Genomic DNA, 16,195 nt, shown 5'->3' on the forward strand with positions numbered 1-16,195 from the left:
TTTGGTCTGTGTCCCTTTAAATGCAAATGAGCTGGTGCTCCCCTTTTCGGTAGAGGGTGGAGCTTCAAGAGCTCATGCTCTGTCATACAGGTGTCCTGACATTTTATCCAAGGGGCAACCTTCCGGTCTCTCTTGTGAAACCAGCACGGAAGTGACTAAAACTGAAATTCATCGACTGGCCAGCTCCAAAAGGGAATCAGTCCCATTGACTCCGCCAACTTTGAGCTTCAAAAACGCTCTTCTGAAACCTAGGGGTGATGTCACGGACACTACATCCATGTTTTTATACAGTCTATGATTTTATCCTACCCGTCAGATTGTCCTACCAGGGATTACTGCGCATGCGCACATCAATATTACGTCATTTTTTCTCACGTTAAACAACGATAATTACAGTTTTTGCATTACTGTAAAGCTGTAAAGGTTTATGGTTGGGGTAGGTGTAGGAGTAGATGTTAACAAACCATAATTTGACAGGTAGCATTTTTCATTGTCGATTTGTACCACCTACTGTTTTAATGGGAGGTATCAAAATCTGACAGGGCAGCACAAATCGACAGAACACCGGCAACAACAAACAATCTCACGCACTGAAAAAATTTTGATTCTTTCAAGAGATTCGTTCATTTTCAGTTCATTCACCAAAATGATTCGTTCAGATTCATTCACTGATTCATTCAGTGACTATATCTTCATATTACATAAATACGCCAACAGGTGGCAAAAAAGAGTGTCTGTTTTATGTCTTAACTCAACGAATGCATTTACTTTACTTTACAAAAATTAATTTGGCTTTATTAAAATGTGTGCATAATCTATTCATTAAATAAATAAAGTCTAAACAAGTTGTTCAGATGACCAAAGCACAAGGTTTTCTCGCATAATTAACATTTTAGTTGTTTAGTCGGACATTTACACGTTCATAAATCGGGGATTAAACATGAAGTTTTGTTCTATGCTAAATATGAATATATAAACAAGCACAGTAGGTACTATGTGCACAGTACCTATAGCTGCGCTTTGCATCTGCTTTCTGCTGATTGAGATTGACATGCTTAATGGCCGACTGACTCGGTACACTCTCATTCATTTCATTCACGAACGAGATGTACCAGTTCGGTCATTTCGTTCACGAATGAGATGATCTCTCGATCTCGTTCAGACGATTCGTTCACCTAAAAGATTCGTTCAAAAAGTATGATTCGTCCACGAACGTAACATCGCTAACAACCACATTCCTATTTACGATCATTCTAGTAGCACATGAAGGCAGCATCAGTGAAAACAGGCAGAGATAATAGTAGCTTTAGCAATATTAGCCTTATAGACACGCTTACTTTTACTGGAACCATAAGAAATTGTCCAACAATAGTCTTAGCAGTTTTTCATTTTCATATTACATAAGATACTGATTATTTCCCTTGCATACATCAGCATTCAAAAAGAAATGAACAGAATGTAGATGAGTTAAAGCATTTAGTATTATGAACAAGCAAGCAATAATATTAAAAATTTAGTTTACAGGTTACAATTAATTTTAGCATATACTAATACATTTTTTAATCAGTGTCGTATGAACAATCGTGAAATAAAAAGAAACAATAGAATATTTTTGATTAATATTAACCTAAATTATGTTAACTGAATTTAATTTATTATTGGCGTTTTTCCTCATCATCAACAAAAATATAAAGAAAATAAATAAAACACCTGTGTATTCTGAAGCATAACAAGTCTTCATTTCATGAGAAGTAATGTTTAGTCAAACTCGATGGGTTATTAGGTTTTTAAAAACTGCAGAGCTACAGTGGAAAAATTATAAATATGTTTTTCGGAGAACCATAAGATCATATTTCAGACAACGATGTTGCAAAACAGCTTTAAAAAAAAGTGCAGTTGTCAATCACCGAAAGTGGGTTTAAAGTTATGTTTGGAACAAGCTGATCAAGATTCCCCAAGACCATGACCATGACTGCATGAACAGTGTTAGTAATTTCATTTTCCATTATACAATACAATACAATACAATTTTATTTATATAGCACAATTTAAAAACAACTGGAGTTGTCCAAAGTGCTTTACAACACTATACCAACAATAGTCAAAATAAAACAGTTGTAAAACAAAATAACACATTAAATATACACAGAATATACACAAGCTGTAGAAATGTGTGGCGTTCCTGAGAACAAAGTCAATAACAGTTTGTCATGGGATATCGAACACCAACGGAAATAAATAGGTCTTAAGAGTGGATTTAAAAACAGACGGTTGAGACGGTTCTGATGTGAGAGGGGACTATTCCAAAGTTTTGGGCCGACAACTGAAAAGGCATGGTTACCTCTCGTTTTTAGCCTTGTCCTAGGAACATGCAACAAGTCAGAATTAGTAGATCTGATCTGAGCGATCGCGACATAGTATGAGGCTGTAACAACTCGGTTAAGTACAGTGGGGCCAGATTGTGAAGAGATTTAAAAACAAACAGTAGAAGTTTAAAATCAACTCTGTACTTTACTGGAAGCCAATGAAGTGAGATTAAAACCGGCGTAATAGTCTCATATTTGCACTTTCCAGTAAGAAGTCGAGGTGCTGCATTCTGGACTAACTGCAGACGAGAAACACAGGACTGAGGAACACATATTATTATCATGCAGTGACATGTTTGTTGTTTGCAGTTTTAAGCATATTATTACAAGTGAAAAAAAAAAAAATCTAATTTAAAATCATGCTTTTCCAGGTACTTTGCTGTGGCTTTAGTATACTCAAATAGAGGTTCACATTGCTCATATGAACATACGCAAATATATCTCTCATTCAATTACAATCTAAACCTAGTAATACGCAACAACAATTTTGGTTATATATGAAATGGATGAACCCAACACCATCTTATAAGAAAGAACCTACAACATTCTTCAAAGCCATAAAATTTATTCAGAAATACCCTAGGCATTTTTTTTTTCATTCTCTAACTGAAATGTCTACAGCTAAATATGCAAATTTTTTTTTTTTTTTTTTTGTAAGTCTATGTCATTTTAAAGCCTGGAGGGCCTCCAGGCAATTCCAAGCTATTCCTGGAGGACCACAGCTCTGCACAGTTTAGCTCCTAATCAATCACACCTGATACAGCTTATCAAGGTCTTCAGGATTACTAGAAACTTCCAAGCAGGTGTGATTTGGAGCTGGTTGGAGCTTAACTCCTTCCTTGTCCAAATACCCACATTTGCAGTTTTTACACTTGATCACTTGACTAGTTCTAAGACGTATTTACTGTATTTGGCCCAAGTGTTCAAGTGAGGATGAAGAACACAAGTGTGTGTACAACTTTTCATTACCTGATGGGACACACTTTAATTTCTGGTGCTTCTAATTAAGTGATAAAAACCAGTTGCAAATGATGTACAAAATAAATAAAGGCTACTCACCTTTGCACCAATAAAACGTGTAGCACTTTGTTTTATACCAAATTATATGTAATATCTAATTATTATTAATATTTAACTTACATCGGAAAGGTTTCCGTGACCTCTCGCGATCTTGGCAAAAAGTCGAGATTTATTTCCAGAACATGATGCATGATGGGATACACTAAGCCTTAAATTCGAGATAGTGTAGATTTAGTGTGCGTTAAGGGCACTGCGCTTTGGCGTTTTTAAGATCTGGACAGTCTTGCGCACTTACTTCCTGTTGCACTCACACACACTCCGCAAGACCGCAAGTGTGGGTATTTGGCCAAGGCATCCCTCCAGGAACTGAGTTTGAGACCACTGGTTTAAAATATTACATCCTGTTTGATCAGATGACCAAAAACAATCTAGATTCAAGGAGGGTTAAAACAAGTTTTGTGTGAAGAAGCTGCAGACAGTGGCGCAGCGCAAATCCGTGAATGAATGTTCCGAAGTGAAGTAAACTTCAACGGATTTCCCCTGCTCAGGGAGTAGGGAGCAGTGAACACTGTGTAGGGATCATATCAATCGGAACACAGTTCATGCACGTAGTGGGGCGGGGACCGGGATTGGGAACCGCTGTTTTAAAGTAAATTAAATAAGTAAATAGTTTTTGGTGCTTGTAAGCAAACAAACAAAGGCCACACAACATTTATGAAATAAGCAGCCAGTGTGGCATCATTCAATAAGATATGTATGTAAAATGCTACACACTTTTTGTGGTAAAGTACTAAAAGAGGGTCAGGAACAAGTAGCAGCATCAGAGAACCACACAGACAAGAAGCCTCAGATACCTTATAGAAAATACAGCTTGAGATTTACCTCTGGGACAACAACTTCCGCATGACATCGCCTAGAGAAAGGCATCATTACTGGGTGCACTAGGCCGGTATTCAACAATCTCCCATTCAAGCTTATATGGATGATCTGACTGTCACAGCAACATCAAGGGCAGGATGTCGCTGGCTTAGAGAGACTCTTAGAGAGACAAGGATTAGAGAGACTCTTTACATGGGCAAGGATGGTCTTTAAACCAGCCAAATCCAGGTCCCTGGCACTGAGGAAAGGAAAATGGAGGACAAATACCACTTCCGCCTGATAATCCCATCAGTGTCTGTAAAGAGTCTGCCTGGTGACAGGAGAGATGTTTCAGGTGACTTGTTTCAGATCTGAGGAAGACAAAGAAGCCACATAGTTTGAGACTAGGGAGACAAAACTAGAGAAATAAAGGTTGGATTTATTGTTTATATATTTTTTAAAATGTTTATAAATTTTCTAAACTTTTTTTTATAAAATTGTTATTAATTTCGACAGTAAGTTTAGAAATGCAGCCATAACAAGTCAATTCAGTAAATAAGTTCATCAATTTAAAAGAAAGATAATCATTTTGAAAGATAGTTATTATATATAATTTCATTTGGGATCATCCATTTATTATGTCATTGTTTAATTATCTTTATAGATTACAATTAAAGGACTCCAAACCTGTCATAATGTCCCAGTGTAGTTGTTCCTGTGTAACCATATTGTTGCACTACTGTACCAGACTGCACATTACTCTCAGCTTGGCATCAGTGCAGTTCCTCCAGTTCAGCTGTACTGAAACTGAGCAGAGCTGGCACAAACCGTTGAAGTGAATTTTTCAAGAATTTTAAGAATCTAACACCATTCCTTGAGGCACACAAACATTGTTTTAAATTCAACTTATTGCTCTTTAAAATACCTAAAATTTGTGTCAGATTAGTGAGATGTCCAAGACATGCACTGTTGGTGGGCCTCCAGGAACAAGTCTAGCTAACACTGACTCCAACTAAAGTGGTCATTGGTATTTCTGGAGAGTCCAGCCAGGTCCTGTCAGTGCAATGGTGGTTATATCTGCACAACCTAAAGAAAGGAAACTCATTGATGGCTTAAGGTGCACACTGCAATCAGTTACTTACTTAATGTAGAAGTATAATATAGGATTGGAATTGGAATTGGTAAAATGTGCTGGGAAAATATTATCAGGATGTTGACTAATAATTATGCATGCACTGCATACTGAACATTGCAAATTAACTATTGTATCATATTATCATGACCTTCTGCTCAACAACTTGTTATAGCAATTGAATAACACTACACCATAATATAATAGGCCAAAATGTCTCTCACATGTCTCTCACTGTATACATCCAGAGTGAGGAAAAGGGCTCAGAAAATCACTCTGGATCCCTCACATCCAAGTTACCCCATCTTTGAACTTTTGCAATCTGGCCGGCGCTTCAGAGCCGCAAATACCAGGGCAGTCAGGCACAAGAACAGTTTCTTCCCCCAGGCAGTCTACCTCATGAACAGTTAAATGTTCCCCACTTATGCAATAAAAATGTGCAATATCCTTATATTTATTTGTTACCCCTTGATCCTAGTACATCCCGGCATCTTACTCAATTCTATTCCATTGTCATCTATAGCACAACTGTTTATACAATTTATTTATGTGCAAATTTTTTTATTTATTGATTTATTTGTCTTTGTGTTGTAGTCTCTGTGTACTGGAAGCTTATGACACTAAAACAAATTCCTTGTATGCGCAAGCATACTGGGCAATAAAGCTCTTTCTGTTTCTGATTCTGACATCAAGTTTAACCAGTTAGGGACCACTGGTAGCATAATCACTATATATGCTTTAAGCAAATACATAAATGTTCACCTGTTTTTCAATAAATGCAGTTAAACTATAAAAGCTCACATTCTAAAATTGATCAGAAATTTGGAAGGAACATATTTACATTCAATGTATACATTACTATTCAGAAATATATCGGGGGAAGTCGTGGCCTAACGGATAGAGTGTTGGACTTGCTATCCAAGGGTTGCAAGTTCAAGTCTCGGGCCGGCAGGAATTGTAGGTGGGGGGAGTGAATGTACAGCACTCTCTCCACCTTCAATACCGAGACTGAGGTGCTCTTGAGCAAGGCACCGAACCCCCAACTGCTCCCCGGGTGCCGCAGCATAAATGGCTGCCCACTGCTCCGGGTGTGTGTTCACAGTGTGTGTGTTCACTGCTGTGTGTGTGCACTTTGGATGGGTTAAATGCAGAGCACGAATTCCGAGTATGGTTCACCATACTTGGCTGTATGTGACGTCACTTTCAAATATTATGAAACAAACAACAAATAACTGAAATATTTCAAGCCGAACACTTTTTCTTAGGAATATTGTTTAAACTGAACATTAATTTCAATGTCTTTTTTCCTGTCTAAATGTAGCACGTGCATCTAACAAGATGGAACGTTTTAGAGTGACACAAATCAATTATGCAAATCAGCTGGATATCATCACTGATTCAAAAGATTAAAGATGGTCTGAAGAAATACTTCCCTGATTCATTTTTTAAACAAGTTACAGAACTGAAAGGAATTGTAGAACAGGAATGACACATTTAATCATTTTGCATGATTTAAATAAACACGAATCTGATTGTCTTTGCTATTGCAAATGATCAGTTTGTTGAATCATTTATTTTTGGTGCTCGTAAATAAACAAACAAATGCAACATTACAGCTATTACTTAAGGAAATATTAAGAAACCCACACCAGTTTGGCATCAGAACCACATTCATTAAAATGGAACAGGACAATATGCATGAAATGCTACGTTTTAGTGAAAATATACTAGAAGAGGGTCAGGACACTCATCAGAGGAATAAATAATAGCATCAGAGAAGCACACAGACAAGAAGCCTCAGACACCTTCACTTGATCTGGGACCCACTTATCTGTGAAAAGGGAATATAATGCAATGAAATGTAATGTATTGACAGCAGAAATCATTATAAACCTTTAATTGGTGGCTAAAATAAGTGAAATATTCACCTGTATTGCCTTCAGACAACATCAGAGGACCCATGGATATGGAAGCACTGTCATGGAAGTCCAGAGACCTGCGCTCCCTCCGCTGGTGTCCAGAGTTACAGTCCTAAAAGAGAAAGTGAAAATCCTGCTGTGTGAATCCCTGATAAATATCACTGAACAAACATGATAGAAAGAAGTGCACAAATTCTTCAGAACAGCTTAGCCAAAACAAGTCTTTTAGCAGCATTGAATATTAAACATCCACACCAACCTTATTACCAAGGGTTTATAAACGGCAGATTTGTAAACCTTCACATTTTACTACATTGTTATTCAACACACTGAAAAATTATTTCACAACTACAGTACTAAAGCTACTTTCTATAATGTAACATTACTGTTATATAAAAGAGATATTATAATCTCACCGTTGAGCAGCGATTGCTTGACAGAAGGCACAGGTGAGCAGCACAGTGCAGGTAAAGCTTAGTGGAGTTTGCAGTGAAGATGAACATCCTGAAGGAGAAACGGCTAGATGTTGAGACGCCGTTCTGCAGCATCTCCACTGTGTCGTCAGTTGGATTGGGACACCTGAGAATAGCAATTATGTTTTTTTTTTTATTTATTTGAATCATTCAATACAAAAATGCATTGCATTTACCAAAATATTGAATTTTTGCATTAGTTCTAAAAGACAAAGTAAAATCTCATGCAATCCTAAAAGTGATATATATTGAATTATTTAATCTGTGCGCAAATGAAAATGTTTTCAAAATGTTATAGTGAGTTAAGCAAAAAGCAGAGCTTTACTCTGTGATGATGAGATCCCAGCGGAGACTGTAATCAGGATCATTCACAGGTGTAGCCCAACACATGTCCATAACTGAGGCAAACTGACGGCTGTCAACCCCCTCGACACGAACTTCCACATTCATCTTCTGGTCGAGCTCTGCATCCACTCTACCAGTGAAGGGCCGAGTAAACTCATCATCCTCATATGGAGTCATCCGCACCTGATATCTCCCTTCACCAGCGGGGAGGGTCTTGTGCACAATGCTGTTGAAATGTTCAAGATTTTCATACTGCATATTTTTATACTGCATAACTACTGTTGCTTAAATGATTCCAACCTCCCCAGTGGGTTGATTTCCACATTCATGGAAAGTGTTTGTGTTTGAGGATAAACGCAGCTGAAAGAAAGCTTAAGGATTTTCTCTCTGCTGATGAGACCTTCTGACCTCGGTGCCCCCAGAATAAAGTTATTGTAGATGAAGTGGGTGCCATTGGCCTGTGGACCACAGATATATTATTTGAACATGTCAATCATTATATTTTACTCAATAAAGGAAAAGTTCATAAATTTTCATGTCAGTACAAAAAATTAATAGTGTTACTCTGTAACAAGAGCTCTCAGTTTTTGTCAGCAAAAGCTGCATCTTTTGACAGCTCCAGAGCATTTCTTAACACTATAGGTTGTTTTTCTGAATTTTTTTGTAGACATTCAGATCGATCCCAAAACATTGTGATGTTTCCGTATACCTTTGTGGCAAAAGTTAATGCCATAACCCTTTTAATCTGTTTTCTTTTGTCAGGGAGCAGATACCTTTTTTAAATATGCCCTTATACTGCATAAACCTGCAAGTTTCCTTCTTTGTACAATAGAATAGCTTTCTGAATTAGTCTCTTGTGAACATAATATTGAAATTTGTCAAAAGCTCTTTATATGATAGAGATTTGCTTTATTCTTTTCTAACAAGGTTGAGATCATATGGATTTTGTTAGCATATATGTAATACATCCTACCACAAGATTTGTGCCACAGATGTGTTCATCGTTATCAAAATGGAATTCCACTCTGCCATTCCGGACCGTTCCTTTGCAGCTGGGATCATTGAGGTGTAAGACGTCAGCTGGAAAACCAGCCTCAAAGAGCTGACAGCGAGACACAGACATGGAGCCAGAGCTGCTTTCACAGGTTTCTGAGAAATCTGGAAAAGAAAACATCCAAAACATTGTCAGAATTATTAATGATAGCTAAATAAATACAGAAAATCCTATACTATTATTATTTTATTATTATTGTAGAATGAGTTTTACCTAAAGAATCTGGTCTGGTCTGGTTCTCATTACACAAACAGCCATAGACGCTGTTTTTCTCTCCACACCATTCATCCTCTGTGCAGTTGAGCTCAGCACAAGGGTCTGAAAGTGAGAACCAAAGAAATTAATGAAATTAAATTTAAAAAAAAAAAAAAAAATAAACTGTTTCGGTGTAACTCATGTGTATAAATAAATGGCAAACACATCTGTCAATGTGTCTTATGTGATTCTTACTAATCTTTTATTAATTTAGTACGCCCTTGTGTCATAAATTGTACTGTATACTGCTACTTTACCAGTGGTTGATGTCTCATTAAGGCGTCCAATATCTGATTTAAAAAAATTAATAAAACAAAAACATTCCTATTAAAGGCACTCATTTTAGTTAATGACCAAATTGTATGTGGTTAAATATATATATATATACCTGCACAGTAAACTGTACAAAATGGTGTCTTGACAAACTCATAAACATAGTAATTTCCAGGACAGGCTTTGACTCTTATAGGGTGGGATTTGTAACCACAGCAGTCACTCCATGTGGAAGCACAGACCTGATGTGTGACCACTCCATCTCCCAGCTGGGGATGTGGGCCGTTGAGCCACAGTGGCTCAAAAGTGCCACACATGCCTTGATTAACACATGAATCTGGCATCTGAGTATTTTGCCCATTGAAGAACATCCTGTACCATCCATTCCACTCCACATTATAATCACACATGCCATAGGAGGAATAGCTACTATCGTATGGGTTATTTGTGGCTCTCCAAGGCTCATCCAGACTGGTGTAGGTGTAGCAGGGATCAATGCTTGGGGCGGTGAATAATACTATTATGAAAAAGAAGAGAGAGAGCATTACATACTGCAGACTAAATGGACTTAATATGAAAACCTCAAGGTAAGTATGTCAGATATAAAAATAAATGAATGTACCTGCACAATATACAGGAGCTGGGATTGAGACTGTTGGTCTGGTAAATTTGTAGACATAATATTTTCCAGGACAAGCTTTGACTTGGATTGGTTCAGATCTGTAGTAACTGCACTGATCATAGTGAGAGCCGTAAATTTCACGAGTAACAACTCCATCTTCTAGTCGAGGATGAGAGCCACCAAGCCACAGAGAAACAGAACCTCCACATGACATGTAGGATATACACCACTCAGGCATCTGAGCACTAGATCCATTAATGAAGAGTCGATACCAGCCATCCCATTCAACACGAGTGTCATCAAGTCCATTTATATAGCCATACAAATACCAGTAATTGAATGTGCTTCTCCAGTGGTTGTCGAGTGTGTTGTAGTTATTGCACGGTTCATAATCTGTGTTAGTGAGATCAAAACAAACCAGTAATATTTAAATGATGAACTTCACAAGAGCAAATCTGAAATGGTCATGCACAGCAACAATCATGAGATTGAGATTCTAAAAGCACATGCTGAAAGTACATGCATAAAAAAATACCCATTTCTTTGGATTGTGATTACCTTTAAAAACCCTCATATATTCATTCATATATTTCTATTATAACTTACTTAAGGTGATGTTGGATCCAGTGATATTATCTGAACTTACATAGGAAACCACCTGTGAAATGTTGTTGACGTCTTTAAAAAAAAAAAGGGGGAAATTAAGACATGACTGAAATCATCTCCAAATTGTGTAAGACTTTTTTAAAAGTGGGAAAAACACTGTACCTGTGCAGTATCCTGAACACCAGAATTGTGGATTCACAAGTTCATAGACATAGTAATTGTCTGGACACGCTTTCACTCTGATGGGTTTTGATTTGTAATAACAGCAACTGCTCCAATAAGACCCTGCACAGACCTCTCTAGTCACCACTCCATCCTCTATCTGAGGATGAGGACCATTGAGCCACAGATTATAGTATGTGTTACAGCTGAATGAACTAATACAGGTCTCTGACATCTGGATGTTCATTCCATAGTAAAAAGCCCGGTACCAGCCATTCCAGGAGAAACGTTCATCACAAATCCAGTCTCCACTTTCATTGTTGGCTCTCCAGGGACGATCCAGATACTGATAGTTGTAGCAGGGATCACTGCTGATGCTGCTGAAAGACACTGTCATGGACCAGTGTATATATTTATTAAAAGACTATGGCTATTTTAAAATAATAATAATAATAAAAAATAATGATGGTGTGTTGTGAAATGCCTTCAAACACCTTTTGTGTAATTGATAACAACAAACACATATGATGTTATTACAGTTGAATTAAAGCTAAATTAAACACTTTTTCCTACCAAATTTAAGTCACATTTAAGGGCCAAAAATAACTCATTCAGGTTTAAGAAAGTTCTTTCAGAATATTCACTGCTCTTGTTTGTTTGTTTGTTTGTTTGTTTGTTTGTTTGTTTGTTTGTTTGTTTGTTTGTTTGTTTGTTTGAGGAGCTCAACATAAAGTCATTTTTTGAAGATTAGCTGTAATAGTCTAACACAGACCTGATTAATTTGTCTGATCAACCATTGTACTGATTCTGTTTTAAATAGACATTACATTTTGTTAAATAAATTGAATAACATTAAGTGGAGCATAACTGTAAATATATAATTCACAAAAACATCTTTTATAAACAGATCTTAGAACTGCACCTGCACAGTATGTTGGTCTGTAGATCGACACATCTGGCTTGATAAGTTTATAGACGTAATAATCTCCTGGACAGGCTTTGACTTGGATGGATGTGGATGTGTTGAAGCCACACTGGTACCCATTCGTTCCCACAACTTCACGGGTCACCACTGCATCCTCAAGTGTTGGATGAGAACCGTTGAGATACAGTCCAGTGTAACCACCACATCTCATATAACTCACACACCACTCAGACATCTGGGCACTTTCTCCATTCAGATACAGCCGATACCAGCCACTCCATTCAAAGGGGTCATCATATCCAGTGTCCAGATATTGCCGTATGTCTCTCCAATAGTCATTGAGAGTGTTGTAATTATAGCATGGATCAGAGCTGGAATTTGCAAGTTCTATTAGAATAGAGTGAAGACAATCACATAAACAAATTTTCTCTTTTTCTACAGGCCATTGCACTCTGAGTCTGAAATTTTCGCTCATTGAAAAATAAATATGACCTCACGTTGTGTCAATCACATTTACACACTGTCTCTGAAACATTCGTCCGTCATTAAAAAATTCAGATCAGGTTCGATTTTCTGCGTTTTCGCATCCGTTGCATGTATTTTGATAGGAAAGGATGGTGAATACGAAAAAAATTCGGACTCAGTGTGCAAGGAACTTACCTCTTGTTAAGCATCAATGGCATTGGAGGCCAAATTAACTAAGAGAAACCAACCGAACGTAATAAAAAGAAAGGATGGTTGGTCGGTTGTCAAATGTTGGTGGTTTAGGCAAACTGCATCTAGTATATCTTTACATCTCTATGCATTTAAACTTTCAAAATAGCATTACACCATAAACAATTTTGTGTGTAAGCTGTGTTGGGAAATTTTTATGTGTAACAAAACTAAGTTAAATGTTAAGTAACATTATGGAACATTATGGAATATAACATTTTCTTTTGCAAAAGTGCTTAAAAGTTGCTTTGATTCAAAGCTGTATAAAAGTCATAAATCTGTGAATAGATGTGCATTTTGTTGTTCTTAATTAGGGGACAAAATGCAACACAGATTGGATTGAATGGCACAGACACAACTGATTAAAAAAAAGAATAATAATAAAGATTTAAATAAATCGGAAAAAAAAAAACGGAAAAAAACAACAAGCTTAATTGAAGCAACAATTTTTACATGAAATAAAATGGAAAACATGGGAATTAAACAGGAATCAAGTGAAAGATTGTAATTCATTATAAAGTCGACTATAAATTGAAAAATGTTTGTACCTGTATGTGGAATGATGATTGCACAATTGATTATTTTCACCTGTTAATTAAAATTCAGCATAACAACTTAATTTTAGAGCATCTTGTTAGGACACATTTAAGTGCGCATTCTAATACGAGACATATTTGGTCACAGTTATACATGACATGCAAAACACTAACCATTAACCAGCAACACAAACAGTGAGATCAGAAACCTCATTGTGAATAACCAGTCTGTAACAACATTATCAAGATCATTATACACATGCAAAAGGCATAAAAGTAGTCATAATTTTTTTTTCCCTATAGAGTTAGGCGTATATGACCTGGCAGTAATTTCTTTTTGAATAATAATATTTGCTTCCTAAAATACTGACATTTGTTGTGCACTATGCAATACCAAGCCATGATAATCAAAACAATTTGCTAAAATATAATATTCATGGCTGTTTAGGTGCAACAAATGTATATGAATAAAAATGCAATTGGAGCCCAATGTGATGAAATGAAGAGGAATAACTTTACCTGAGGTCAAATGCTGCTGCAGATCAAACTCAGGGAGATTCTCTCTTCAGCAGCTGAACACAGTGATGATGAACTGTACAGTAGATCTCGTGATCTTATCAGTGCCTTTATTAATAATGGTGGGTGGATCATTACGGAACCAGGAGTTATCTTTAAACAATACCCTGAAGAAGTGTTACATTTCTTTTTATTTTGTGAGAGATTGTATCGATGCTTGCCATTAAATCATTTGACTTCATTGTGCACTGCCTGCTCTGATATTACAGTCAAAACAATAGTTAATGCATGTTGACCTGGAATCAGATCCTGTTCCTGTTTATCTGGATCAGTAAGATTCCCAGCAACAAGATATAAACAACGCAGTAGTTAAAATGCCCATGAGAAGGACGCAACACATTGAAAATTTCAAGGAAAAAAAATCAAAAAGGTGACCATCAGACAATGAAATGCTTTGTTAATAACAGTCAGCAGAGTTGCACGCAAAACGGTTGAGAGGAAAAGATGCATGACTGCAAATGAATTCAAGAATGAAGGCAAAGAATTAAGTGTGAATCCACCAGGAAGCCTTTTTGTCTCATGCCTCACCACCATTTTCCAGAACGGCAGCCATACATGGAGTCTCAGGTGGGACATAATTATACACAATCTGAATATTAAGGCATTTTCCAGCCCTCAATCAACAACTACCATCAACCTACAAATTATTATATACATCCCATAATAAAAAAAAAATATTACCTACATCTGATTTCAACTGCGTCATAGGACAATGGTTATTGACATGACAACATACCTGACGTTTCAGTTAAGGCAGTTTCAGACCTCATTTTAAGATTTAAATATTCTGGATTTACACAAATGTATCAATTCACTCATAAAGGATTAAAACAATCTTCTGTTCTGCAAAAGAACCGATGAAACAGTAAGATAAGGCAACATTGCCAATACACATACAGTACGGGAAACTTAATTCTGTATTGTATTGTTGTATCAGTGAAATTGTAACAGATTAAATTTGTGTGTCTGTTCTGCAAAAGAACCAATGAAACAGTAAGATAAGGCAACATTGCCAATACCCAGTGGTTTGTTATATTTAATTCCGGTGTGTATATTTGTTTGCCCATGTTGTCACACCCCGGAGTACTGTGTGTTTTTGCCCCTGTGACCAGTTTTGTCTCCAACCGTGGTTTATTTAATTCCAGGTGTGCTAGTTCTTTCCCATGGTCAATGTCCCCCATTTTTAAAAAAAAATTAATTTAGTAATTCCATGCACCTGTCTGTCCCTCGTTAGCCTGTTTTTATAACCCATGTCCTTTCAGTTTAGTTTTGGTGGGTCTGTAAGTCAGTATGTGTGTCTTCCTCCTGTGTTGGATTAATAAAGACTCTTGATTATTCTCGACTCTGTGTTCCTTCCGGCACAGTAAGCATGACAAATATAAACTCAGTTTATCCTGACAAATCTGTGTCACTCTAATGATGAGTCCTCAGTCTTTAAATAAAACCTGATGTCTCTTTTTTTTTTCTGTCAAAACAAAGCAGGCACTGTTAATAATTACTTAGATATTTAAGCACATTTAACAAAGTTAAGCAAAAAGCATAATCATCTCAACCACATATCTAACACACATATTGACATTTAATGTCTGCAGTCTGTCTATATTAAATATATGAAAATGATGTGCATTTAAACATTTTGTTTGTAATAATGTGCCAAACAATGTCATCTAAATGTGCCTCTTTTGCCATTTTGAAATATCAAAACAAAGACAGCTTGATTATAAGCAACGGGTTTTAAAAAAAATGATGTAAATCTGTAATTTGCAATCAGGCAATGTTATAAATAATGTCTGATTCTTGTATCATTATGCTTGCAGCTTTTGAGAACATTCTTATGAAAAAAACAATGACTTAAGCGTTTACATATGAAGCCAAACTAACACAAACTCACAATTGGTTTCTGTCAGAAAATTCAAAGTAGGCTATTTACCATTTCCCAATAATGCTAAATTCCAAGTAAAGCAGGCCTATGTACATTTCTTTTAATAACTGTTACTATCTAAATTACAACAACGTTGTGGATTTATCAGCGCGCAGCATTTAATGGTGCAGAAAAATACCCACAATTACAAGATGTGGTTTTTCATGTTAAACACCTTCGAGAGAAATATGTAGGCTTATTTACACCTGGGAGAGATAATATAATAATTGCGTGTTTACTGTTTAAATAACAATGTATCCAATGTCACAATGCAGAGTAGCAGGCCTAAAGGAAACAGTAATGGATGGTGCCACGTGCTAGTCTGAGGAAACAGTCCATTGTTTTCAGTGTTGGTCACGCCTTCACAGTATGCTTAAGGCACTCGATTTTTAAAGAGTAATCTTTGAGCAAATATTTACTTAACACAACCGGAAAATA

The 16,195-nt window shown here is 36.5% G+C and overlaps 1 protein-coding gene across 1 annotated transcript; it reads right to left on the minus strand.

Annotated features, from left to right (window-relative positions):
- Positions 1 to 7,087: 7,087 nt before the first annotated feature.
- LOC109053899 (pancreatic secretory granule membrane major glycoprotein GP2-like) lies at positions 7,088 to 14,606 on the minus strand. Its single transcript, XM_042734861.1, has 14 exons — positions 14,573 to 14,606; positions 12,008 to 12,397; positions 11,086 to 11,475; positions 10,924 to 10,995; positions 10,318 to 10,710; positions 9,811 to 10,212; positions 9,680 to 9,712; positions 9,381 to 9,485; positions 9,087 to 9,271; positions 8,414 to 8,571; positions 8,094 to 8,339; positions 7,712 to 7,874; positions 7,305 to 7,407; positions 7,088 to 7,207 (listed from the first exon to the last, which is right to left on the minus strand). The coding sequence occupies exons 1-14, from the start codon at positions 14,604 to 14,606 to the stop codon at positions 7,104 to 7,106; spliced, it is 2,778 nt and encodes a 925-aa protein (XP_042590795.1). The 3' UTR covers positions 7,088 to 7,103.
- Between the last annotated feature and the right edge of the window lie 1,589 nt (positions 14,607 to 16,195).

This window comes from Cyprinus carpio, chromosome B12 (assembly GCF_018340385.1).
Source record: "Cyprinus carpio isolate SPL01 chromosome B12, ASM1834038v1, whole genome shotgun sequence".
Lineage (NCBI taxonomy): Eukaryota > Metazoa > Chordata > Actinopteri > Cypriniformes > Cyprinidae > Cyprinus > Cyprinus carpio.

What these genes read in the sequence shown, in the direction of transcription:
- LOC109053899 (XM_042734861.1), bottom strand. Translation starts at nt 14,606, where the DNA reads ATGAGGTCTGAAACTGCCTTAACTGAAACGTCAG. An exon ending in TGCCTTAACTGAAACGTCAG is followed by an intron (nt 12,398 to 14,572) that starts GTATGTTGTCAT and finishes CTATTCTAATAG; the next exon opens with AACTTGCAAATTCCAGCTCT. An exon ending in GTGTTCAGGATACTGCACAG is followed by an intron (nt 10,996 to 11,085) that starts GTACAGTGTTTT and finishes TTTTTTTTAAAG; the next exon opens with ACGTCAACAACATTTCACAG.